The sequence below is a fragment of the Carcharodon carcharias genome, chromosome 2 (assembly GCF_017639515.1).
Source record: "Carcharodon carcharias isolate sCarCar2 chromosome 2, sCarCar2.pri, whole genome shotgun sequence".
Lineage (NCBI taxonomy): Eukaryota > Metazoa > Chordata > Chondrichthyes > Lamniformes > Lamnidae > Carcharodon > Carcharodon carcharias.
Window position 1 is genome coordinate 140095374 of NC_054468.1, and position 27435 is coordinate 140122808.

General features: G+C 44.5%; 1 protein-coding gene and 1 pseudogene across 1 annotated transcript in view; one reads left to right on the forward strand and one right to left on the reverse strand.

Moving 5' to 3' along the window:
* Positions 1-27435, forward strand: part of prkn (parkin RBR E3 ubiquitin protein ligase) — a 1436618-nt gene that overhangs the window by 1400868 nt on the left and 8315 nt on the right. Inside the window, exon 14 of the mRNA XM_041208007.1 lies at positions 21605-21618. Within this exon, the coding sequence (XP_041063941.1) occupies positions 21605-21618 (14 nt within the window). The remainder of the gene's footprint in view (positions 1-21604; positions 21619-27435) is intronic.
* LOC121275508 lies at positions 21012-21109 on the reverse strand (annotated as a pseudogene).

Sequence of the window (27435 nt, forward strand, 5' to 3'; positions counted from 1 at the left end):
CTCCTAGTTACTAACTACTTTTCCAAGTTTCCAATCATTAGACTCTGCGGCAGACACAATGATTTAAAGTTTTCAGTTTGTTCAGTCTGTCTGAAGAGATCAAATCAGACAATGGTCCGCAGTACACTGGCAGACCTTTTAGGTGCATGTGTGCTCGATGGGGCATAAACCATGTGACAGCCTAACTACACAACCCCAGATCCAATGGTCATTCATCATAAAGTTCAGGGAAACAAAACAAGATCTCTGTGTCAAGAGCAACACTTATTGTCACCAGTAGAAATCATGTTTGGGAGGCAGGTTAGGATAACTTTGCCTAGCCATCACCTGTCCCATTTCTCAGAAGCACAGGAGAAACTTCTCGGAAAACAAGGGAACATGAAGATTGTGTACAACCAACTGGCAAGCACAGAACTGCCTAGGAGTTCTGTGCATGTAGGACAAAAGGTTCGAGTTGTACATCCTCCTCAAGGGACTTAGTTATCCATAGAAGCATCCCGCAAAGTGTGCAATTAACCTAGATCCTATGAAGTCACAGCAACGAATGGAGCAATGTTAAAAAAAGAACAGAAGGCAGCTAAAGGAATTATACGATTGTATACCTCCTACTGCCCAGCTGTGTCTGGAACACACCCAAGGATGGACTCAGGGAATGAAATTGTGGAAAACCACCATGGAAACAATCAGCACTCTGACAATACACAAGTTACCAATGCACATACCAATCAAGAGCACCCAAGTGAAAAGTCTAGATCTCAGGAAGGTCATACCATTACGAGATCCCTCGGAGTGCGGGGTTGGGGTGGAGGGGCTCGGACATTGGTGGAAGTGGGGGTAAGTTGGACCTTGGAGGGGATTGGTACAGTTTGGGTGGCTGGGAACGGGTCAGGTATGGGGGGTTTTGCATCAGGTCTAGGGGGAAGTTCGGGACTTGGAGGGGGTGGTTTCGGGCCAGCCCGCGGGTGATTAGGTGGGGTAGGGGGTGAGGGATTTGGGTTGGGCTTCCGGGAGGTGGTGTTTGCAAGGGGGGTTCAAGTCAGGTTGTGTCGGGCTGGGGTTCGGAATGGGTCAGGTATGGGGGAGGTCAGGTCAGGTATGGGGATTCAGTTTGGGTCTGGACTGCGGGGGGGAGGGGTGGAGATCAAGTCAGGTAGGGTGGGGTTGGGCCTGAGGCGAGTGGGAGGTCGGGTCAGGTTGGGTTGCGGGGTGCTGGTTGAGCCCACAGCCTGGAGCAGGTTGGGAGAAGTTGGTTCGGGCCTGCGGCCCCTGATGGGGGAGGTGATCAAGTTGGGTTGGGGGGGTTGTCAGGCCTGGGGAGGAGGGCATCAGGATGGGTCAGATATGGGCAGGGGGTCAGGTTGGATCAGGTCGTGGGGGTTGTCGGGCCCATGGGGTGGGGTGGGGTGGGGGAGTCCCATGGGGGTCAGGGGAATGGGGATTGCTGTGAGGGGGTGGTGAGCCAGGGGATGGGGGCAGTGTCGTAGGGGTTAGTCGAGAGTGGGGCGTGGCCCTTGAGGGGTCAGAGGTGTGGGGGGTGTCCCATGGAGGGTGATTGTTCTAGGTCTGTCAGGGGATCAGTCAGTCAGGTGTTGCGTGGCTAGCCGCCGGTGGGGGTGGGATGGTGGGTGGGAGTCAGGTTGTCTGTAGGGGTTCAGTAGGTTAGTTACCCAGGAGATATAACTGGTTTTAATCATTCTAATTTTTCCTGGGTTGCTATTCTGGGAAGTGAGTCGGAATCATACGAATTTAACTCAGAGTTTCAAAGGTTCCAAAAGCAGGGTAGCTGACTATCGGAAGTCCAAATTTCCTGGATAATACCCATGTAGTCAGTGCATTAGGACTTCTGGGGTGTCCTCAAGCGCATCTTGGGGGAAACTTCCGGGGTACAACCATCTGGTGATCGTAAGTTTTGGGCCAATGTTTCTTGCTTTGGTTGCACCAAATTGGAATCATTGCAGTGGGCATAGGGTACATAGAAGCAAGAATTATGAAATATATTTAATATTAAAAGTCCTTGGGAAAATTTTGCATATTATTACATAGGATGTACAGCACAGAAATAGCCATTCGGCTCAATAACTCTATGCCTGTGCCTATGTTTTACAAGAGCTTCCTCCCACCCTTCTTCATATCACCCTATCAGCATATCACAGAATCACAGATTTGTTATGGCATAGAAGGAGGCCATTTAGCCCATCGTGCCTGCACCAGGTCTCTGAATGAGCAACTCACCTAGTACCATTCCCCCACCTTCTCCCCATAACTTTGCACATTCTTCCTTTTCACATAACTGTCTAATTCCCTTTTGAATGCTTCAGTTGAACCTGTCTCTACCACACTCTCAGGCAATACATTCCATAAACTAAACACTCACTGCATAAAATAGTTTCTCCTCATATCACTTTTGCTTCTTTTACATATACTTTAAATCTGTGCCTTCTCGTTCTCAATCCTTTCATGAGTGGGAACAGTTTTGCCCTATCTACTCTGTATGGACCCCTCATGATTTTGTTTACCTCAATCAAATCTCCTCTCAGCTTTCTTTTCTCTAAGGAAAACAGTCCTATCTTCTCCAATCTATCTTCATAACTGAAATTCCTCATCCCTGCAATCATTTTCATGAATCTTTTCTGCATCCTCTATAATGCCTTCACATCATTTCTAAAGTGCAGCACCCAGAATTGCACACAATACTCTAGCTGAGACCAAATTAGTGACTTATACAAATTCAACATAGCCTCCTTGCTCTTGTTTTTTATGCTATTATTAATAAAGCCCAGGATACTGTATGCTTTATTAACTACTCTCTCAGCCTGTCCTGCCATCTTCATTGATTTATGCACATATGCACCCAGGTCCCTCTCTTCCTGCACCCTCTTGAGAGTTGTACCCTTTATTTTAAATTGTCTCTCCATGTTCTTCCTACCAAAATGAATAACCTCACGTTTCTCTGCATTAAACTTCATCTGCCACCTGTCCACTCATTCCAACTTATCCATGTCCTTTTTGAAGTTCTACACGATCCTTGTCACAGTTCACAATGCTTCCAAGTTTTGCATCATCCACAAACTTTGAAATTGTGCGCTGTACACCAAGGCCTAGGTGATCAATATATGTCAGGAAAAGCAAGGGTCCCAAGACTGGCCCCTGGGAACTCTACTACAAATGTTCCTCCAGCATGCAAAACATCCACTAACCAGTACTCTCTGTTTCCTGTCACTCAGCCAATTCCGGATCCATGTTGCTACTGTCCTGTATATTCCATGAGCTATAACTTTTCTCACAAGCTTGTTATGCGTCACTGTATCAAATGCTTTTTGGAAGTCAATATACACCACATCAACATCACCACATAAACCCTCACAAACCCTCTCTGTTACCTCTTCAAAAAACTCCAGCAATTAGTTAAACATGATTTTCCCATAAGAAGTCCATGCTGGCTTCTCCTTAATTAACCTGCATTTGTCCATGTGACTATTATTTTTGTCCTAAATTATTGTTCCTAGAAGTTTCCCACTATCGAAGTTAAACTGACTGGCCTGTAGTTGCTGGGCTTATCTTTACACCCTTTTTCGAATAATGTTGGAATGTTTGCAATTCTCCAGTCCTCAAGGACCACCCCTGAGTCTAAAGATGACTGAAAAGTTATGGCCAATGTCTCTGCAATTTCCACTCTCATTTCCCTTAGTATCTTTGGATTTATCTCATCCGGTCCTGGTGCCTTATCAATTTTAAGCACAGATAACCTATCCAATACCTCCTCTTCAATTTTAAACCCATCTAGTGTATGAATTACCTCATCTTTTATCATGGCCTGGGTAGCATTTCCTTCCTTGGTAAAGACAGATGCAAAGTATTCGTTTAGTACCTCAGCTATGCCCTGTGCTTCCATGTGTAAATCCTCTTTTGGTCCCTAATGGGCCCCACTCCACCTTTTATCACCCTTTCACTATTTATATGCCTATAGAAAACTTTGGGATTCCCTTTTATGCTAGTTACCAGTCTCTTTTCATACTCTCTCTTTGTTTCTCTTATTTGCTTCTTCACCTCTCCTCTGTACCTTTTGTATTCAACTTGGTTTTCAATTGTATTTTCCACCTGACACGTATCATAAGCACACTTTCTTCCTATATCTTAACTTCTTTCGCCTTTGTCACCCAGCGAGCTCTGGATTTGTTTGCCCTACTTTTCTCTTTCGAGGGAATATACCTTGACTATGTCCAAATTATCTCTTCTTTGCAGGTAGCCCATTGATCAGTTACTGTTGTTTCTGCCAAACTTTGACTCCAATTTATTTGGCCCAGATACGTTCTTACCAGGATGGACTATCCTGTTCCATAGTCAGCCTAAAATATGATACAATGATCACTGTCCCCTAATTGTTCTCATAATGACACTTCATATACTTGGCCTACCTCATTTCCAAGAACCAAGTCTGGCAGTGCCCCCTTCCTCATTGGACTGGAAACATACTGCTGAAGAAAATTTTCCTGAACACACTGTAGGAAATCTTGCCCCTCTCTGCCCTTTACACTACTTTACAGTCTTTATTTGGACAACTGAAGTCCACCAGTATAAGTACTTTATAATTTTTGCACCTCTCTGTAATTTCTTTGTAAATTTGTTCCTCTACATCATTCCTAATAGTTGGTGGCCTGTAGACCACACTGAGCAATGTAATTACACTTTTTTTGTTCCTGAGCTCTAACCAAATCGATTCTGTCCTTGATCCCTCTGGGATATCTTCTTTCCCCAGCACTGCAGCACTCTCCTTTATCAATACCACCACCCCTCCCTCTTTTCTTCCTTTCCTATTTTTCCTGAACACCTTATATCCAAGGTATTTAACACCCAGTCCTATCCTTCTTTGAGCCAGGTCTCTGTTATAGCCACAACATCATATTTTCACTTGGCAATCTGTGCCTGTAACTCAACAATCTTCTTTACCACACTCCATGCATTCACATACATGCCCTGATTTAGACTCTATGACTGTCTCATTTTCTCTGACCTTACCTGTTAACTTACTATTCCCTACTCTAGTGCTATCTATCTCTCCAAGTATTCTGTGCCCCTCGGTATTCCTCTTTAATATTATCTCCTGGTTCCCAAACCCCTGCCGAGTTAGTTTAAATCATCCCCATCAGCACTAGAAAAACGGAAGTATCCTGCAGTCCCCACATATCACAGGATGGACACTCTCGAGGTTGGAGCAGCCGTGCCATTTCTCTAGTTATCAGCTGATAACCTTGTGACTGCAATTAAACTGTACTATTGGTAATAAACCTTACCAATATTAATAAAGTTTTACCAATACTAATAAAACTTACTACTATTAATAAACCTTAGAAATATTGATAAACCCTACCAATACTTGTTATACCTTGCTCATGGGAATAAACCTTACATAAGAATAAAAGATAAGACCTACCAGCTACTCACTTGTTACTTGTTGGTTAATATCCTTCAGTTCCTTTCTCCTTCATGTATTTATCTAACTTCCCCTTAAATGCATCTTTGCTGGTTTCCTCAACTACTCCCTATGGTGGCAAATTCCTCATTCTAACTGAACTCTAGGTCAATAAGTTTCTCTTGAATTGCTTACTGGATTTATTCATCACTATCTTATATTCATGATCCCAAGTTTGCTTTCCCCCACAAGTGGAAACATTTTATCTGTATGAGGCACTTTCAGGTCGGTTTGAAACAGAAAAACATTTAACTGTGTTTATATGGGGAGAAAATTGTACTCTTCCTCTTCCTTTCCACAAGAAAACAGGATTATTCAAATTTAAACATATAGACAAATAACTAAATAAGGATTGGGGGTAGGAATAAAATATGCCAATTTCATTTTTAATGTTGTTTAAATGAAGATTTCACAGTTAGCGCCATTTCTGAAGCTGACCTTATAAACTACTCATGTCTGCACTAAATGCTAGTCAAGCCATAACTCTGTGGTAGCTCTCTTGCCTTTGAATTAGAATATTGGGAGTTCAAGTCTTCCCTGAGAGACTAGAGCACAAAATCTAGACTGATCCTTCTAAGGAAGTACTGCACTGTTGGAAGAGTTGTATTGGACTGAAATATTAAATCTATTTCTCTATCCAGCATCCAAAGTATTTTGCCTTTATTTTGAAGGTGCCATCTTGGTTAATACATTGGGGAGAATTTTCTCCCTGTCGGGCAGGCTGGGTGGGAGCGGGTGCGCAGCCGGGCGCCGCCCATGATCGGCTGCGTGATGCCATTTTACGTGGGCGGACTAATTAAGGCCTGCCCAGCGTGACGCATACCCAGAAGCGCTCAGCGCTACCTGTGCAGGTCGGCGGGGGGAGGGGGGGTGGGGTGGTGGAGGGAGAGTCGAGGCCTGCGCTCTTTCGTGCATGTGCGCAAAAGAGCGCAGGTATCTCCCTGAGGCACTGAGCTGCCTCAGGGATATTAATTTCATTCTCAAAAATTGAAAGAAAGAAAAATAAAATTACTCAGATATGTCCCCTCATGTGACATTGTCACATGAACTGGGACATGTTTTTGTATTTTAATAAAAAAAATTTATTTAATTTATAAACCCTTCATGAAACCTCATCCCGCACCCCCCCCCCACCCTGTGGATGAGGTTTCTTGAGAAATGCAAAGGCCACCTGGGCTCTTCGCCTGCCCGCCAACCTTAAGGTTAGATGGGCAGCCCAGACAATCAGCTTAATTAGATTATTAATGGCCTTAACGGGCCTTTGACAGTTCGGTAGGCACAAAGCCCACTGAACTGAAGATCAGAATGACGCACGGTAGCATCGGGACGCATGCCTGACGTCACAGCACGTCATTTTACGCGTCGGTGTGTGGGGCCCGCCCCTGCATGCCAAACGAAAGATTCTGGCCATTAAATTGATGCCTCAATTGCCATAACAAATGGTCACATGGTACAATATGAAAAAGAGCCAGGAGTTCCCCTTGGTGTCCTGGCCAATGAGTGAGTGATGTGTGCTCTACCCAAACCCAAAGGCAGGTCCTTGGCTTATTATCTGCTGATGTTTCATCCTGAGCCATTTTCTTGGCTGATTGTCTTTTTCAGTGGTGACTTGCCATTTCCTTTTACTTTCTATGGGGTAGGGCAAGAAAGTAGGCCACAAGAGTGCTTCAGTCAAAACAGGAATTGAATCCAAGCTGTTGGCATTGTTCTGAACCATATGCTAGCCAACCAGCCCGTCTCCTGTCCAATGTTTACCCCCAAGTAACATCACTACAACAGATTATCTGGTCAAAATCAGGTTGTTTATGGCACTTGTTGAAAATTGGATGCTACCTTTGCTACAGTGTCTGTATATCATTAGACATAAGCACTTTGGGACATCAGAAAAGGGCTATAGAAATGCAAGTTTCCTAGAGGCACCTTGCTCAAGGAAACATTGTCAAATAGTATTCCTGACTATTCACCAGCTCCATTTAAAATGCTTAGCAATTGAAATTTTAAGGAGTTACAGGCTCCCTGCTGGGAAAATTTTAACATTGTGAAGACAGTTATAACAGTTTGATTCCAGCTTCAATCCCTGCTCTTTTCTGGGTTAGACAGTCGGTGGAACAACTACAATTGGCCATAGTGTCATACAGCTTGCATATTGCCAGCAGGTCATCTATTGACACTGGTCATGCAACAATACGTAACCTAAGGAGTTCTAAAGAATGAGAGGGGAAAAATTCTGACAGTTTTTCTTGCATTCCATTGTCATGTAGGCTCTGAATGCCCAAAAAGCATTCAGGTTAAGCAGCTCCTGGCACTTGCCCAGGTGGATTTTTCTGAGTCATCTAACCGAAATATCATTGCATAAGTTGACAGTGGAATTTTGACAGTACCTTCTCTGAGGAGAGACCAATATCACTTCTACAGACTTAGGGAACCACGTTAGCGGAGATGTGTCAGCCATGGTTCAGTTAGAGGATTGCTTTGAAGAAGAGCAGGATAGTTAAAACAAAAACAAATTAACTGGTCATTATCTCATAACAGAATTACAGAGTGCTGAAGAGCCCTTTGGCCCATCGAGTCTGCACCGACAGATGAGAAACACCTGACCTACCTACCTAATCTCATTTACCAGCACTTGGCCCATAGCCTTGAATGTTATGACTTGCCAAGTGCTCACCCAGGTACTTCTTAAAAGATGTGAGGCAACCCACCTCCACCACCCTCCCAGGCAGTGTATTCCAGACGGTCACCAACCTCGGGGTAAAAAAGTTTTTCCTCACATCCCCCCTAAATCTCCTAACTGTTTGTGGGAGCTTGATGTTTGCAATTTGGATGCCAGGTTTTCTACATTACAACAGTGCTATAGTTCAAAAAGTACTTCATTGGCTGTAAAACACTTTGGAATATCCAGACTTTGTGAAAGGCTCAATATAACTAAGTTCTTATTTTTTTCTTTTCATGGCCAACTTTTGCAAAAACATTTTAAAATTGGCATGCTAGCCAAATGCAATACATATGAACAGATGAAAATAGTCAGCCATGAAAAGCCCCACTGGTCCATCTAGCCTGTTCCACGCAGTTCTAGGGATAAAAATTCATCTACTGTCTTTTTGTGTGAAGGGGTCATGATTAGTAACATCCCAGACTAATTTAATTGCAGGTGGGCAGCAGACAGACAAGGTAATCCAACCTCATTACCGTGATTGTAGTCTGGAGCTGAGTGGGTTCCTCGTTGCTAGGTCTTCTTCATGCTGTCAGCTGCCTCAACACTCAGGCTGAATAGCATTGTGTTGAGAACCAGCTGTCCCTCTTAAAGAGAATTTGCCAGAATTAAAAGGTAGAAAACAGAACCAGTACAGAGGGAGGAATTCCAGAGTGACAGATGTAGCACAGGATTCATTAGAAGTATATGTGGACAAGAGGAAAGATGCCATGGTTCCTCAGGGTACAAGGAGGCCCTCAAGGACTACCTTCAAAAGGTTGTGGAAACAGTTGGCCAGGGAGGTCAACTCCTGAGGACTGGACCTGAGGACCTGGCATCAGGAGAGCGCATATGGGCATTCATACCAAGATGCTCAATGCATTGACTAGCCTGCCAGACAGCATCCTGTCACTGTCAAGTAGCACAGGGAAGTCCAGTTTCAAGTTGGCAGAGGGCATCGGCCAGAGCTTGCCCTCTTCACAGCCTCTAAAGCATTTCTCTGCAATGCTGCAGACCAAGAGGCACTGCCTCCATACCTGTTGCCACCTTTGGGTGGACAGATCACTCACTCCTCTGCCACCCTGTGAGGTTACAGCATCACTTCCTGAAAGATCTAGGAACTCACCATAACACCTCAAAAAACATTCCAGAGTACCTCCAAACATGTTATATGAGCAAAAGTTCTTAAAAATAATCTTACCCACAATTTGAATGCCTGGTCTGTTAAAGGAACATTAGTGCAGGACCCAGCTTGCAGCTGAATGCTTGCTGGATTCTGAATAATATACGAATTCATTGCCAAGAACTGTGTAGTCCAATTTATGTATCCTGGCATCACATCAGCGGTTGGGCTGTGTGTCATCAGGATAGTGTTCTTCACAGTCTTCCAGTGCATTCTGGAAGTGCTAACATAGGCACCATTCTCAAGACAACGTACCACGCAGGCCAGACTGGAAGCAGTTAGTAGCATAGCACGCACCAGCAAAACAGCACCAGATCTCCATAGTGGCACCACCAGATGAATTTCTTACCCCGATGCCTTGTAAATCCCAGCACAGACACTCTAGAGTGCTCTACCTGAAAATGCAGTGAAAGTATTTTCAAAAATAATTTTCAAAAGAAAATTGGATAAATATTTGAAGAGGAGATAATTGCAGGGCTATGGGAAAAGAGCAGGAAAGTGGAACTAATTAAATAGCTCTTTTAAAGAGCCAGCATAGGTCAATGGGTCAAATAGGCTCCTTTTTTATTGTATTACTTAATAATTCTGTGACATGCAATTGGATATAGTTATGCTTCAAAAACTATTTTATAAGTGCCATTCAAAAGAGCCAATTATTGGTTAATTTCCCCTTTGGCATCTGAGTTCAGACAAATTATTTTCAAAAATTACCTTTACTAAACATGATATAATTTTTAAAAGGTATCAAGATATCTTAAGTAGATAGCTCCATTATAATTTGTTAATTATTTGTAAATTCATCTTCTTCCCTAGAAGGGTCTTTCCTCAATACATCGTGTCATTAATAGACTCTTGGCTGTCTTGCTGCTAGGCTTTCAATGCTGCTGCTCTGAATGAATGGCATGCAGGCTAGAGTGAATAGTTAACTGCCTGCAAGATAGGAAGCAGAGAGATAAAAGGTAACTATTCAAAATGGCAGCAGGTAGAAAGTGGGATCCCACAAAGATTAATGTTGGGACCACAGTTATAAACAATTTCTATTAATAATCTAGACTTTGAAACCAAAAAAGGTATTTCTAAATGTGTTGATGATACCAAAATAGTGTGATAGTCAATACTGAGGAGGACAGTAAAGTACAATAAGCTTGTAGAATGGGCATATAATTGGCAAATAATTGGCAAACCAACAAAAGATGACCAAAAAAAAATGAAGAGGGAGAAAATAAACTTTGAGGGTAAACTTGCAAGTAATATAAGAATGGACAGTAAGAGCTTCTTTAAATATATAAAAAGGAAGAGAGTGGCCAAAGTGAATATAGGCTCCTTAGAGAATGAGGCTGAGGAAATAATAATGAGGGACCAGGAAATGGCAGAGGAATTGAATAAATACTTTGCTTCAGTCTTCATGGTGGAAGATACTAATAGCATTCCAAAAATGCTAAATAATCAAGGGGTAAAAGCGAGGAGGAAATAAATACAATAACTATCACTAGAGAAAAAGTACTAGGAAAACTAATGGGGCTAAAGGCCGGTAAGTCTCTTGGACCTGATGGGTTGCATCCTAGGATATTGAAGGAAGTAGCTACAGAGATAGTGGGTGCACTGGTAGTAATCTTCCAAGAATCCTTAGATTCTGGTTAAGTTCCAGAAGATTGGAGAATGGCCAATGTAACACCCTTATTCAAAAAGGGAGGGAGACAAAAAACAGATAACTATAGACCAGTTAGCTTAACATCTGTCATTGGGAAATGTTGGAGTCTATTATAAAGGATGTAATAGCAGAGCATTTAGAAATACATAATATAATCAAGCAGAGTCAGCATGGCTTCATGAAGGGGACATCATGCCAAACAAATTTATTAGAATTCTTTGAAGAGGTAACAAGCAGGATAGATAAAGGGGGACCAGTAGATGTAATATACTTGGATTTCCAAAAGGTGTTCGATAAGGTATCACACATAAGGCTACTTAATAAAATAAAAGCCCATGGTGTAGAGGGTAGTATATTAGCATGAATAGAGGATTCACTAAATAATAGAAGGCAGAGGGTTGGGATAAGGGTGGCATTTTTGGAATGGCAACCTGTAACTAGTGGAGTGCCACAGGGATCTGTGCTGGGGCCACAATCATTTACAATATATATTAATGACTTAGATGAGGGAAGTTCTATCGCCAAGTTTGTGGATGACACAAAAATAGGTGGGAAGGCAAGTGGTGAGGATGACACAAGAAGTCTACAGAGGGATATAGACAGGTTAACTGAGTGGGCAAAAACTTGGCAGATGGAATATAATGTGGCAAAATGTGAGGTTATGCATTTTGGCAGAAAGAATAGAGGAGCTGAATATTATTTAAATGGAGAAAGACTGCAGAAAGCTGCAGCACAGAGGGATTTTGGAGTCCTCATGCATGAATTCCAAAAATCTAAGATACAAGTTCAACGTGTAATAGGGAAGGCAAATGGAATGTCGGCCTTTATTTCAAAGGAAATGGAGTATAAAAATAGCCAAGTCTTGCTAAAACTATACAAGGCACTAGTTAGACCACATCTAGAACACAGTGAACAGTTTTTGACCCCTTATCTTAGCAAAGATATACTGACATTGGAGGCAGTCCAGACAAGGTTCACTAGGCTGATGGAGGGATTTTCTTATGAGGAGAGATTGAGTAGGTTGGGTCTGTGCTCATTGGAATTTAGAAGAATGAGAGGCAACCTTACTGAAATATATAAGATTCTTAGGGGACTTGACAGGGTAGATGCTGAGAGGTTGTTTCCCCTTGTGGGAGAACCTAGGACCAGAGGGCATAATCTCAGAGTAAGGAGGCATACATTCAAGACAGAGATGAGAAGAAATTTCTTCTCTCAGAGGGTAGTCAATCTGTGGAATTCTTTACCACAGAGGGCTGTAGAGGTTGGGTCATTAAATATATTCAAGACTGAGATAGCCAGATCTTTAATCATTAAGGGAATCAAGGGCTATGGGAACAAGGCAGGAAAATGGAGTTGAGGATTATCAGGTCAGCCATGATCTCATTGAATAGTGGAACAGACTCAATGGGCCGAATGACCTTCTTCTGCTCCTACGTCTTATGATCTAAATGAAATTCAACACAGGTAAGTGTGAAGAATTACATTTAGGTTTAAAAAAATAAGGAGGACACATGCTATTTGGAAAATAAGAATCTAAACGAGATAACGGAGAAAAGGGATCTGGGAATACACAAGTCATTAAAAGTAGCGCCACAGGTAAATAAGGTCATTAATAAAGCCAATCAAGCAATAGGGTTTATTTTTAATAAAGTAGAGAAATCGTGCTAGACTTGTATTAAACATGGTTAGACCACAATTGGAGTACTCTGTACACTCCTGGTTGCTATATTATAAGAAGGGATGTACAGGCACTGGAGAGGGTGCAAGAAAGATTTATGAAGATGACATCAGTAGTGCAAAGTTACACCTATCAAGAGCAACCACATGTTGTATTTCTGCATTGTAATAAGACATTCCAAGGCATTTCCCAGGAGTGTTATAAAGTGAAACATGATCCAACATGTACAAAAGAGCTGAGCTCTGGCAGTGAGGTGAGAGTGACTGCCCTTTACATCAAAGTCACTTTTGACCAAGTGTGGCATCAAGGAGCCCTAGAAAAACTGGACTCAATGGAAATCAGGGGAAAACTCTCCACTGGTTGCAGTCATACCTAATACAAAGGAAGATAGTTTTGGTTGTTGACGGTCAATCATCTCAGTTACAAGACATTGCTGCAGGAGCTCCTCAGGGTAGTGTCCTAGGCCCAAGCATCTTGAGCTGCTTCATCAATGACCTTCCTCCAACATAAGGTCAGAACTGGGGATATTCACTGGTGATTACTCAATGTTCAGCACCATTCGCAAATCCTCAGATACTGAAGCAGTCCATGTCTAAAAGCAGCAAAAACCTGGACAACATTTCAGGACTGGGCCGATAAGTGACAAGTAACATTTTTGCCACACGATGTGCCAGGCAATGACCATCTCCAGCAAGAGAGGATCTAACCATCTCCCCTTGAAATTCAATAGCATTACCATCATTGAATCCCCCACTATCAACATCCTGGAGGTTACCATTGACCAGAAACTGAACTGGACCAGCCATATAAATTCTGTGGCTTCAAGAGCAGGTCAGAGGCTAGGAATTCTGCCAAGAGTAACTCACCTCTTGACCCTCCCAAAGCCTGTCCACCATCTACAAGGCACAAGTCAGGAGTGTGATGGAATACACTCCATTTGCCTGGATGAGTGCAGCTCCAACAACAGTCAAGAGGTTCAACACCATCCAGCCCAAAGCAGCCCGCTTGATTAGCACCCCATCCACCACCTTCAACATTCACTCCTTCCACCATCAATGCATGGTGACAGAAATGTGTGCCATCTAGAAGATACACTGCAACAAGTCACCAAAACTACTTCAACAGCACCATCCAAACCCATGGGGCAGAATTTTTCTGTCAGCCAGCTGGGGACGGGGCTTGCTCGCTGATGCAAAAATGAGGCAGGATGACGTCAGGGGGAACACCTGACATCATCCCGCCCTATTCAAATGTTCAGGAAGGTGGGCGGGCAGCGCGATCAGCTGTCCGCCCGCCAACCTGTCAATGGCCAATTGAGGTCATTAACAGGAACATTAAGCCAATTAAAGGCCCTGCTTGTCCAGCCTTAAGGCTGGCGGGCAGGCCAGGAGCCCTAGCGGGTTTCTGAAAAAACATGAAACCTCATCCACTGGTGGGATGAGGTTTCATGTCTGTTTTTAAAAAGTTTAATAAAGTTTGTGTGATATTTATTAACATGCCCCATCTCGAGTGACATTGTCACATGAGGGGACATGTTAATAATTTTTTTATTATTCTATTTTTGAAGTTTGAAACACTGTCAGTGATCTCCCTGAGGCAGCACTTAGTCTCAGGGAGATGTGCACTCTTTCGCGCGCATGTGCGAAAGAGCACACTCTGACTGTTGGGGAATCTCTCTCCCCCCTCCGCACAGGAAACGCATAATGCTTCCCATCGGGCGGCCCGCTGGACTAGCTTTAATTGGCCCGCCCATTTAAAATGGCGGTGGGGCCCGTTTCGGCGGCGGTGATTGTCTGTCTACCCGCCGCCGAGCCGGTGGGGCCCGCCCACCCATCAAGGGCAAAATTCTGCCCATGACTTCTACCATCTAGAAAGACAAGGGCAGCAGATGCATGAGAGTGCCACCGCTTGCAAGATCCCCTCCAAGCCAAACACTATCCTGACTTGGAAATATATCTCCATTCCTTGGCTGTCGCTGAGTCAAAATCCTAGAACTCCCTTCCTAACAGCACTGTGGGTGTACCTACACCACATGGACTGCAGCAGTTCAAGAAGGCAGCTCACCACCACCTTCTCAAGGGCAATTAGGGATGGACAAAAAATGCTGGCTGCGCTAGTAATGCCCACATCCTGTGTATGAATACATTTTTAAAACATAGACACTAAGGTAATATGAATTAGACATGTAAGGCAGATGGCCAAAAGCTTAGCCATAGAGGTATGTTTTAAGGAGCATCTTAAAGAGAGGGAGAGAGTTTGGGGAGGGAATTCCTGAACTTAGGGTCCTGGCTCCTGAAGGCACGGCCTCTAATGGTGCAGCAATTAAAATCAGGGTGCTGAAGAGGCCAGAACTAGATGAGCATAGCTATCTTGGAGGGTTGTGGGCCTGGAGGGCAGTAGAGAGGTAGGGAGGGATGAGCCACAGGGGGATTTGAAAACAAGGATGAGAATTTTAAAGCCAGTGCATTGTTTGATTGAGAGCCAATGTAGATCAGTAAGCACATGGGTGATAGGTGAATAGAACTTGGTATGAGTAAGTACATGGGTAGCAGAGTTTTGGATGACCTCAAGTTTACAAAGGTTAGAATGTGGGAGACCAGCCAGGGGTGCTTTGGAGTGGTCGCATGTGGAGGTAACAAAAATATGGAGGAGGGTTTTAGCAGCAAATGAGCTGAGGCAGGGACGCAGTCAGGCAGTGTTACAAAGGTGAAAATAAGCAGTATTAGTGATGGCATGGATATGTGGTTGGAAGCTCATCTCTGAGTCACATATGATACTAGGGGGAGGATTTTTCCCTCATCGGTCGGGCTCGGTGGGGGCTGGCGGAGGCAGCTGGGAAGCTGACCGCCGCCTGTGATCGGAGCTGGACTGTGATTTCACACTGGCTGTGTGCTGAGCAGAGAGCTGCCTCAGGGAGATGAGCATTTTTCAAAATAAAAAGTAAAGATTTCTAAAATGTTGTAAAACGTGCCCTCTCATGTGACTTTGTCGCTTGAGCAGGGGCATGTTATAAATGAAATTTTAAAAAATTAATTTTACTTTTATTTGCTGTTGGAAACCTGATCCCAGCCATGGATGAGGTTTTCTAAAAAAATTCAAAGGCCGCTTGGCTTTTTCATCTGCCCACCAACCATGAGGTTGGACGGGTAGCATAAAATTTAAATCAATTACCTTTTTAATGGCTGGCATTGGAAGGTATGAGAGGCCATGGGGCTGGGAGGTATAGCTTGGCATGTATGGTATGAATGACCATGAGGGGTGATGGGTGGGGAGCAAGAATTGGCCGCAAGCATGACCCAGACCTCCCTGTCACTTGCCATTTTAACACTCCACCCTGCTCTCATGCCCACATGTCTGTCCTTGGCCTGCTGCATTGTTCCAGTGAAGCTCAACGCAAACTAGAGGAACAGCACCTCATCTTCCGACTAGGCACTTTACAGCCTTCCAGACTGAATATTGAGTTCAACAATTTTAGATCGTGAACTCTCTCCTCCATCCCCACCCACTTTCTGATCCCACCGTTTTTTTCCCAATAATTTATATAGATTTTTCTTTTCCCACCTATTTCCATTATTTTTAAATGTATTTCCATTCATTGTTTTATCTCTACCTTTTAGCCTATTTCGATCCCTTCCCTTCACCCCATCCCACCCCCACTAGGGCTATCTGTACCTTGCTTGTCCTGCCTTCTACCCTTAATTAGCACTTTCCTTAGATAATATCACCACCTTCAACACCTCTTTGTGCTTTTGTCTATGACATCTTTTGGCTACCTCCACCTATCACTGACCCTCTATCCAGCTCTACCCATCCCAGCACCCCCCCGCCCCCCTTAAACCAGCTTATATTTCACCTCTTTTCTATTTTTATTTAGTTCTGTTGAAGAGTCACATGGACTCGAAATGTTAACTGTGTTCCTCTCCGCAGATGCTGCCAGAGCTGCTGAGTTTTTCCAGGTATTTTTATTTTTGTTTTGAATTGGCATGTGTTTGCATGGATGGGACATTGGATGTGGCGTTGGGAGTGTGTGAGGGGTGGTGAGGGAGTGTGAGTGGTGAGTGTTAGAGGGCTGTTTTTTGTTTCATTCTTTTTCTCACAGCTAGGAAAAGTGCCAAAGCAGTTATGCAGTTACAGAGTACTTACTGACATATTTCTCTGTCATGTCTTCAGCCCTCTCAATTAACATTTCCTTCACACCTTGCTTTCATTGGTGAGCTCCAGGAAACCTTTACAGCCAAAGTTAAACTGCAAAATCCATGTCAATATTGCTCTAATTGAACAATTAACATATTGAAATTGACAATCTAGTTCTCCCAGGGGTTTGCTTCCATACGAACATACAAGTTAGGAGCAGGAGTAGACTGTAGGCCAGTCAGCCCCTCGGGTCTGCTCCACCATTTAATAAGATCATGGCTGATCTGATTATGGCCTCAAGTCCACATTCCACCTACCCCCGATAGCCTTTGACTGTCTTGTTAGTCACGAATCTATCTATCCGTCTGTCTTAAAAATATTCAATTACCCTGCCTCCACCACTCTCTGGGGAAGAAAATTCCAAAGATTCACAACTGTGAGAAAAAAATTCTTCTCATCTCTATCTTAAACGGGAGACCCCTTATTTTTATATTGTGTCCCCCAGTTCTAGTCTCTCCCACAAGGGGAACATCTTTTCAGTATCCACTCCGTCAAGCCCCCTCAGGACCTTATAGTTTCAATAAGATAGCCTTCTAAACTCCAATGGATAATGACCCTGCCTGTCCAACCTTTGTTCATAAGATAACCAACACCCCTCACCTCCCCATCCCAGATATCAGTACTCTAGATGTGGTCTCATCAACGCGCTGTCCAACTGTAGCAAAACTTCCCTACTTATATCCTCCATTCGCCTTGCAATGAATGACAACATTCCATTTGCCTTCCTAATCACTTGCTGTACCTACATACTAACTTTTTGTGATTCATTTACCAGGACACCTGGATCCCTCTATACCTCAGAGTTCTGCGATCTCTCTCCATTTAAATAATATGCTGTTTTTCTATTCCTCCTGCCAAAGTGGACAAGTTCACATTATCCTCCAACTGCCTAATTTTGGCCCACTCACTTAACCTATCTACGTCCTTTTGCAGACTCCTTATGTCCTCTTCACAATTTAATTTCCTACCGAAGAAGTCATATTGGACCCGAAACATTAACTCTCCACAGATGCTGCCAGACCTGCTGAGTTTTTCCAGCATTTTCTGTTTTTATTTCAGATTTCCAGCATCTGCAGTAGTTTGCTTTTACTTTCTTACCTAACTTTGTGTCATCAGCAAATTTAGCAACCATACATTTATTTATCCCTTCATCCACACAGCCTGACATGCTTGAAAGGAATACAAAAGTCAGCTAGTTAGAGCCGGCTTCTTAAAGGGCTTGCATTTTTCCAGGATTTCACCCACCCACCCCCTACCGCAGCATCCAAAATCACACTTCCAGGTTAATGTACATCCCCATTGTCAGTCAAATCCTCTCAGAAATTGTTTTTTCAATGCTTTCTGATTTTCCTAATGCATAATTGCAACTCAGTAAAAAAATTGCATTTATTTTTAAATTCCTGGAGACTCCAGGGCAATCCAGGGGGGTCGGCAATGCTAGTTGTCGTCCCCATTTCTGCATGGGGCACTTGGTCACATGCCCCATTGGCCTTTGCATGATCCCAAATCTTTTTAAAACAGTGAAGCATTTTGGAAGTAACTGACCATATGCAGCAAAATGCAGCAGCCAATTTGCACACAGCTATAGCCCACAGACATGAGAAACTGACCAGAAATATTGGCCAGGACTCAGTCACTTTGCTGTGCTATTTAGTTTGTTCAATTGATATTATTGGAATCACTTGTATTTTCTTAGTGTGAAAGATAACTTTGAATTATCAGGAGTAGGCTGTGTTTACAGTAATTGTAGATAATTACAGGATTTCTTGTGATAAATTGTACCCTCGGCCTTTCTGGCTGTCAAAAGCAAAGTATAGACTGCAAATATGTTAACATCCTTGATAATAAAGAAACAGATTTCTTAAACTTTCATTCACTATTTTTACCAACAGTAATATCTAGCCAAAGTAAAAACAGAAAATGCTGGAAATACTTAGCAGGTCAGGCAGCATTGATGGAGAGAAAAACAGAGCACAGAATCATTCCAGATTTGCACTAAATGTGGTAGCGGGCAGTTAAAACGTCATTTTACCCACCGGCCACAATGGCAGCTTTTCACACTGTATTGTCCCAAACCCACCGTATTAGTTATGCGTTCTCAGGAAATACACCATTTCCATTGCAGGGGGACTCTCATTCGCCTGCCATGCCATCAACTCGCTGCTTCATCACGCCGGGCACCATATTTAAGTTCAGCCATGCACACACCTCTCAGAGCTCCCAGCCCAGGACTGCTGCACAGAAGACATGGCCCCAAAAGGTAAAAAGACTGCAGCCCCCAGGTTCTACAACGCACCCCTCAAGCATCTTCTGGACACAGTGGAGGCCCAGTGTGACATCCTCTACCCCCATTCTGGCTGCAGGATGGGCAGCAACCTCTGGCTTGGGAGGTGGCGGTCAGCACCAATGCAATGCAATGCACAGGGCCCTCAGTCACTGCCTGTTCAAGGCAGATCACTACTCACTGTCTCAGATACACCTTCACTGTCCTCACCCCATCCATGGGACCACTCACCACCCACACAGGCCAGGCATACTTATCATCTGGCCTGGCAGGCATCCTGCTTGCACTCTCTCCATCTCTATTCATGCAGAACAAGCTGGCACACAACAAGAGGGAGAGGTTGCTTACCGATGGAAGAATGTCTGAAATCAAGTCCTCACAGACTTTGAAAACAGAGCCATCCAGCTGGCCGGCGAAGATCTGGACCAAGTGAGGATCCAGCAGTGCAACATCCATCAGAAAACCATGCTGTGAGTGATGTGTCCTGTTTCACAGGCCACTGCCATGCACCAATTATCTCTCCTTGCTTTCACAGGCACATCTGGGAAACAGCCAACAGAGTCCATGACCCAGGACCTCCAAGCAAGCCCCGAAGAAACCTCTGAAGAGGAATCTGAAGGCACCTTCCTTGAATTCTCATCACAACGCTCACCCACACCCTCCACCAGGGCAGAGACACACACCTTGGTGGAACCCTGCTTTAGAGTAGCCTCGGGATCACAATCTGGTGAGCACATCATACTTTCCGATCCACAGCAGGCAGCGGCAGGGATTTCCCAGGTGTCCGACACTTGGGGGACAGCTGGAGGCCAGAAGTTTGCTGAGTCTGAGTCAGGTGTCAACCCTCTGAACTTGGTCATGTCACAGTTGCTGGAGCTGCAAAGGCAAGCTCGGGAACATCAGGAAGGGATGTCCGCTGCACTCTTTAGATTTCAAGGCACCATGGAGGAGTCCATCCACTTTCAGGCTGAGGTGATAGTGCCGGTATGCCAATGCACCGAGGTCAACAGTGGTGGGATGGCGACCGCCATGGAGACCTTGGTCCAGGACAATGCTCCTGTACTGCTGTGCGGGTTGAACTCCATCGCTAATGGGGAGGTGATGGCATAGTGGTATTGTCACTGGACTAGTATTCCAGAGACCCAGCGTAATCCTCTGAGGACCCAGGTTTGAATCCCACGGCAGATGGTGAAATTTGAATCCAACAAAAATATGGAGTTAAAAGTCTGATAATGACCATGAAACCATTGCCAATTGTCGTAAAAACCCATCTGGTTCGCTAAAGCCCTTTAGGGAAGGAAATCTGCCATCCTTACCTGGTCTGGCCTATGTGTGACTGCAGACTCACAGCTATGTGGTTGACTTGTAAATGCCCCCTGAACAAGGGCAATTAGGGATGGGCAATAAATGCTGGCCTAGCCAGAGATACCCACGTCCCATGAACAGACAAAAAAAGTACCATAGTTGACCTCCAACAGTGTGTACTCGAGAGGGGTATGGGGCTGCTCGATCTCACTCCAGCTTGCCCTTCCCCTCAAGGAGTCAGCCAGGGGCCCTCGCGCACACAGAGGGAGGAGGATCAGCAGGTGCACACTGCAGGGCCATCCACCCAGGTGACCACAGGAATGATAAGACCATCCGAATCCCCTCTTCCTGTGACCCCAGAAGCTCCAGCTCCAAGAGGTTTTCACTGCCACACAGCAGGTCCCCGAAAGCAGGCCAGGGCCGTCCAGTCTGGGCCCCCCATAAGATGCCCGTCAAGGTCATCACAGACAGGATGTAGCAGTCATCAGGCTGCCTCCACCTCCGCTGTGAATGTCCGGGGAGAACCAAGATGTAGCGGCAGGGTTAGGATGGTTAAGAAGATGTAACGCTTCATGAATTTGCATGTCATCCTTATGCAGGGGCCATGCTAATCTTCTCTGTATCGTTCCAATTTTAGTATATGTGCTTGCACAGCCTGGGTACAGGTGTTAATCATTTGTACATAATGTTCACTATTGTAAATGAACACCCAAGAATGTTTATAAAAACAAAAAAACTGCGGATGCTGGAAATCCAAAACAAAAACAGAATTACCTGGAAAAACTCAGCAGGTCTGGCAGCATCGGCGGAGAAGAAAAGAGTTGACGTTTCGAGTCCTCATGACCCTTCGACAGAACTTGAGTTCGAGTCCAGGAAAGAGCTGAAATATAAGCTGGTTTAAGGTGTGTGTGTGGGGGGCGGAGAGATAGAGAGACAGAGAGGTGGAGGGGGTTGGTGTGGACCACACCAACCCCCTCCACCTCTCTGTCTCTCTATCTCTCCGCCCCCCACACACACACCTTAAACCAGCTTATATTTCAGCTCTTTCCTGGACTCGAACTCAAGTTCTGTCGAAGGGTCATGAGGACTCGAAACGTCAACTCTTTTCTTCTCCGCCGATGCTGCCAGACCTGCTGAGTTTTTCCAGGTAATTCTGTTTTTGTTTTACCCAAGAATGTTTCCCTGCCTATGGCTCTTGTTCCTTGTCCTGATGAGCAGTGTTCATGTCACTCAGATGTGAAACCTTTCTGCACAAGATAAAAGCAGGTGTCTCAGTCCAGGGCCTTTTCCCTGTGCTTTGTGCAGCCTTCAGACCAAAGTGATGGTCTGGCCTCACACTCCCTGGACACATTAGTGATGCCTGTACATCAATGGTTCTTGTCATTGTTGCCAGAATGTGGTGGGCAGGTGTCACAGAGTTCCATCATTCTCTCTGTGTGCTCTCGGCACATTTAAGGTGAAGCTGGCCCCCATCTCTTCAGTATCTGTGACCAGTGATGCTGGTCATGAAGGGGTCTCATGCTGCAGGCAGACAAAGAATCAGGTGCTTTTAAAGTTGCATGGCTGCGTCTCTATAATATGACGATGATCACAAAGCCCAAGCGAGCTGCCCTCGGCCTGACAGGAGTCAGACATTCTCAGAGGCTATGTGAAGATCAATGGAGCATCTTCATTGCATGTCGTCATCATCCTCCTGCAATCAACTGACTATTAGGGCCTCGACTGCATCTCCATGACAGGAGCATTATCACAGAGAATATGCGCTGCGATAAGCCAGATTGGAGTCAAACAGTCATAGATGCAGTATAACAATCTTAAGGTGTCTCCTCACTGCATGTAATCATCATCTTCCACAAATTTAGTGGCTATGAGGGCCTTCCGAGCATACCTGCCAGCGTGAGGGCCTCATCGCCATCATCATCACCCTCGAGGACCTCCTCATCCTCATCACCGTTGACATCTTCCTTATCAGAGAAGACCTCCAGGTCTTGCATCTCCTCCTCAGCTGGCTTCTCTCCCTGTTGCAGCACCAGGTTGTAAAGGGTGCAGCAGGTGACCATGATGCTTGACACCTTTGTGGATGAGATTGCAGGGCTCCACCAGACCGGTTCAGGCATCAGAACCTCATCTACAGCATCCTTGCTCCACCAAGTTACAAGTTGCAGCATGAGCCTCATTATACCTCCACTCTGCTGCAGTCTGAGGCCACTGCAGGGGTGTCATCAGCCATGTCCACTGTGGGTAGCCCTTGTCCCCAAGGAGCCATCCCTACAGCCAATGTGGACCCTGGAAGATGTCAGGGACCTGTGACCAACTGAGAATGTAGGAGTCATGCACATACCCTGGAAACCATATGCAGACCTGCAGGATGCATTTGTGGTTGTCGCACACCAGCTGCACATTCAGCGAATGGAATCCCTTGTGGTTGACATAGTTGACTGCTTGTTGCGATGGAGATCTAAGCACCACATGAGTGCAGTCGATGGCACCCTGCACCTGTGGGAAGCCCGAGATCTGGGCAAATCCGATCACTCTTGCATCCTGACTCTCTTGGTCCCGGGCGAAATGTACCAAGTTGTGCGCCTTCATGAAGATGGCATCCGTGACCTCATTGATGCATTTGTGGGTGGAGGCTTGTGGAGACCTGAAAGGAGCCACTGGCATAGAAATTGAGCCCTACGGTCACTTTCATGGCCACTGCCAGTGGATGCACTCTATGTCCCTGTGGTGCCTAATCCTGCAGTAGCTGGCAAATGTGACTGACCAGTTCCCTAGATATGCGCAGTGTTCGGCAACACTGGTTGTTGGTCATCTGCAGCAATGAAAGGCGGCGTGCATAGACCCTGGGTCTAGCTAGGCCCCAACCAGCGACGGCTCGTTGTGACTCTTTGGCGGTGTGTGCGGGAGTCCCAGCTGCCCTTTCTTCCAGAGGGTGTTGCTCCTTCCTCCAAGGCACCTCAGTCACTCTCTTCTCCATCATCTTCACTCTCTGCACACCACGAGGCATATAGCTAGTTCATCAGGCTCCATGGTCCTAATATACTCTTCCTGCAGGATGAAAGAGAGAGACACGTGGGTTAGCATGGGTGTACTAAGAACCTCTCTTGGTTAAGTCCGAAGGCCCCTTAATCCATCGCAGACAGTGCTGGCCACCACTTGGGTGGCCAGAGTTTAGTGCGTTGCATGGCTGCCTGAAACCCCACCCACCTCTGCCCCACGCCATCTGACCAATTAGCAGCAGCTTCGCCCACTGAACTATATCCTGTGCTCTCAGCTCGGTGTGGGATTCTCCTAACCTGTGCTGCAAAGCTGCCCTGTTAGCTTGACCCATTGGAGAAGACTGGTCCTAGTCGGGATAATGAAATTGCAAGGGGCTGTTAGTGCCTCCACCAGTGACTGCTCCATGGCCAACTTCGGCAAGGAGACTGTACCATGTGCCCAGTCATCCAACTGTTCTGCAGTTCACTGAAACACTCATTAGTTTACAGTCTGTGCCTGAGGAGTGAAAAGCTCTGGAGCACTTGGTGGCACTTTGGTGCCTCTGCGTTGCTTGAGTGGGCAGATAAACCAGAGGCCTGACTCCAATCATATCAACAAAAAATGATGGAAAAACTCAGCAGGTCTGACAGCATCTGTGGAGAGAAAGACAGAGTTAATGTTTCGAGTCCATTTGACTCTTCTTCAAAGTCATACGGACTCAAAACTTTAACTGTCTTTCTCTCCACAGATGCTGTCAGACCTGCTGAGTTTTTCCAGCATTTTTTGTTTTTGTTTCAGATTTCCAGCATCTGCAGTATTTTGTCTTTCTCCAATCATATCAATGTGGATGCTCCAGCACTGTCTCAGCTGCAGAGGAATGGTCACTTTATACAAGGTGTCCTTAATGTGTAGCCAGTTCCCTTGCCCACCCCTCTCTCACTGCACACGTGCTTGTGCGCTATCTTCAACGACAGGGCAGCCTTTGCCCCCCCCTTACACACCTCAACCTTGAAGTCCAACAGATGCCCCTCGCGAGTGCTCCGCAACATTACTGTGCACTCACCTTCAAGGTCCCCTCAAAGTGCAGCCTGCCAAGTACATGCCTTAAAAATGCTGTTGTGAACCATATTGGTGTGAGGTAGGCGGACAATCTATCAGGGGGTCTGAGTTCAGTGGGCTTGCCTTCTAATGATATGCTGATGTATTACAATGAGGTTCCCAATGTCCGATGGTGGGAATCATGGCCCGCCATCGACAGGCTGAGCAAATGATCGAAAACTGGTTTCACAGCATCATGAAAACAATTTTTGGCCTTCTTGCCATATTGTCCGCTCACGCCACTGAACACACCGGCCCCAGCGGGCACAGACAATTCTGCCCAGTGTTACCAAATTAGGTCAAAGACCTTTCATCAAATTTCCACGTATCCTGCCTGACTTTCAGCACCTACAGTATTCTGCTTTTCAATCAGTAACTTCTAGGCTTCTGTTTAAAATTTTAAAAACAGAAAACGTTTGAAAGGAAGATTAATCAACATCCAAAAGAAGAAAAATTGGTTAATGCTTGGGTGAGACACATGATTGGTATTTGGTTTTGTAGCTTTCTTTCAAAGGTTATCGGGTCCTTAACATCCAAATTTATTCCAGCGGTGGATTGCACCAGAATGCCAGAACAGAGAAACATGAGGTCCAAACTAAATTCATCCTTACACAGAATAAATCAAGCGAGTTGCTGGTACCAAACAGGCACCATTCAGCCCACCTATCGGGGCCTTATTAATTTCACCTCGCACCAAGACCAAAAGCTGAGCGTGGCGTGAGGTGAATGAAGAACTGTGGCTACCGAGGTATTTCTATGAAACCAGGAGGAGCATTTCTGTTCCTTCCAATTTCACAAAGTGCTAAAAGAATTTCCAAAATTTTCTGATGTGGCTTATGTGGCTCAAGATCATCACTAGCTTTGACTGGGGCAAACAATTTTAGGAGTCTGGCTTTGAAATAAGCACAGAAGGCTTGGTGAACACCTATAGATAAACACTGACCAACTTAGCAGTCACACAAATTGGGCACAGGCCTCTGCTCCATTGATTTGATTATTGTTTTATTTTAGGCCCATAAACCGGCACAACAATGTTACATTTAGGTTTCACTGACTCATCGTTATAACTTCTAAGGCAATTTACCAACATGGCTGGATGCCAATCACAGATATGCTTTAAGGAAAAGTGTTGAGCTGTTGAAGATATATCAAATGAGTCACCTGGATCACACCCACATACTGAGCAGAGCTGTACTGAGTGCCAGTAGCAAAGGTGTTGAAAAAGCCCTTCCCTCTTGGTTTATGGTTCTTCACTAGTTATCTGAAAAGGAAGAATGAGCAGGGTTATGGTGAGAAGGCAGGCGGAATGGCACTAAGTGAATTGCTCATTCGGAGAGCCGGTGTAGAACCAATGAGCTGAATGGTCTTCTTCAGTGCCGTACAATTCTGTGATTTTAAAAAGAAAGCCTCTTATCTTACAATGATATTCTTGTTTTGTTGGATGATATTTTGACTGTTTTTTGAGTGATTTCATAGTCTTCATGTTCAACCTGCTGGGTTTGCAGATGAACTTTTATGAACATTTTCCTCATTTACTCATATGGATATTTTAATCTGTCATGAGTTATATTGTGGAAAGAAACCAAACATCACACCAGGATCTGACAGAGTTGCACAATGTATACAATCACTCTCAAGTTAAAATTAAGTTAGAAAAGGGAGAAGTAAGCTACATTAAAACCTCAGTACAGAAACAATTAATAAAATTGAAAGTACAGAAATATAACATAACAAAAGCCTCAGCAAAAACAGATGATAAATGGTATATTCACATATCAATTATCTGTAATTCTAATAGTTATCAACACAAGAACTGATCAATAGTAATATAGCAACTCAACTGTAGCCACATGCAGTAAATCCACCATCTCCAGTCTGAATAACATCCATATAAAGCACAGAACAAACCTAAATTGCCTTTAATGCCTCATCTTAAAGGCACTCCTATAAAGTAAACAGTCTGACTACAATCAAAGGCTCAAAGAATCTCCCTTGGAGAAGTGTTTTCCAAGAAGCCTCAGAACACTGGGTTCACGAGTAAATCCAAATGAAGTTGCAATAATTTTAGGCCTATTTGCGGCTCCTATGGTGTCTCCTATGAATCTTTTATTGCCTCGCAATCTCAGAATCACAGAATTTTAACGGCACAGAAAGAGGCCCATCGTGTTTGCACCAGCTCTCCAAATGAGCACTATGACCTAGTGCCATTGCCCTTTCTTTTCCCCATACCCTTGCACATTGTTTCTATTCAAATAATCATCTAATGCTCTCTTGAATGCCTCGATTGAACCTGCCTCCAGCACACCTCATGGCACTATTTGAACTGTTAACATTCCCCTCAAACTACACCAGCAAAAACTGATTATCTGGTCATTCAGTGATTTGTTTCTTTTAGGACCATGTTGTAATTGACAAAAGATGTGATTACATGTCAAAAAGTAATGAATTGCTTCTAAAACACTCTGCGATAAGGTCCTGCATGATTCCAAGCTCTTCCTTCCTGGCATTTTAAACTTACTTCCAAACACAGCTCAACGTCTAGAAATGCTGTACGCCTTGCTTATATAGGCTTGAAGAACACTCAATGTCCCACACTCACAAGTGATGGGAAATTGTTTGCAGGATAAAATAAAAGTTTTATGCCTTACTTCTGTGTGTGTCTCTCCCCTCCTTTAAGATGCTCCTTAAAACCTACCTCTTTGACCATGTTTCCAAAGTCCTAATATCTCCTTATACAAGTTGATGTTAATTTTGTTTGATAATGCTGCTGTAAATCTTTACCACATTAAAGGTGTTGTACAAATACAAATTGTTGTTGAGACCGGAGTCACATAAACCAGAAAAGGTAAGGATGGAAGGTTTCCTTCCCTAAAGGGCATTAGTTGTAACTGAGTTTAGATT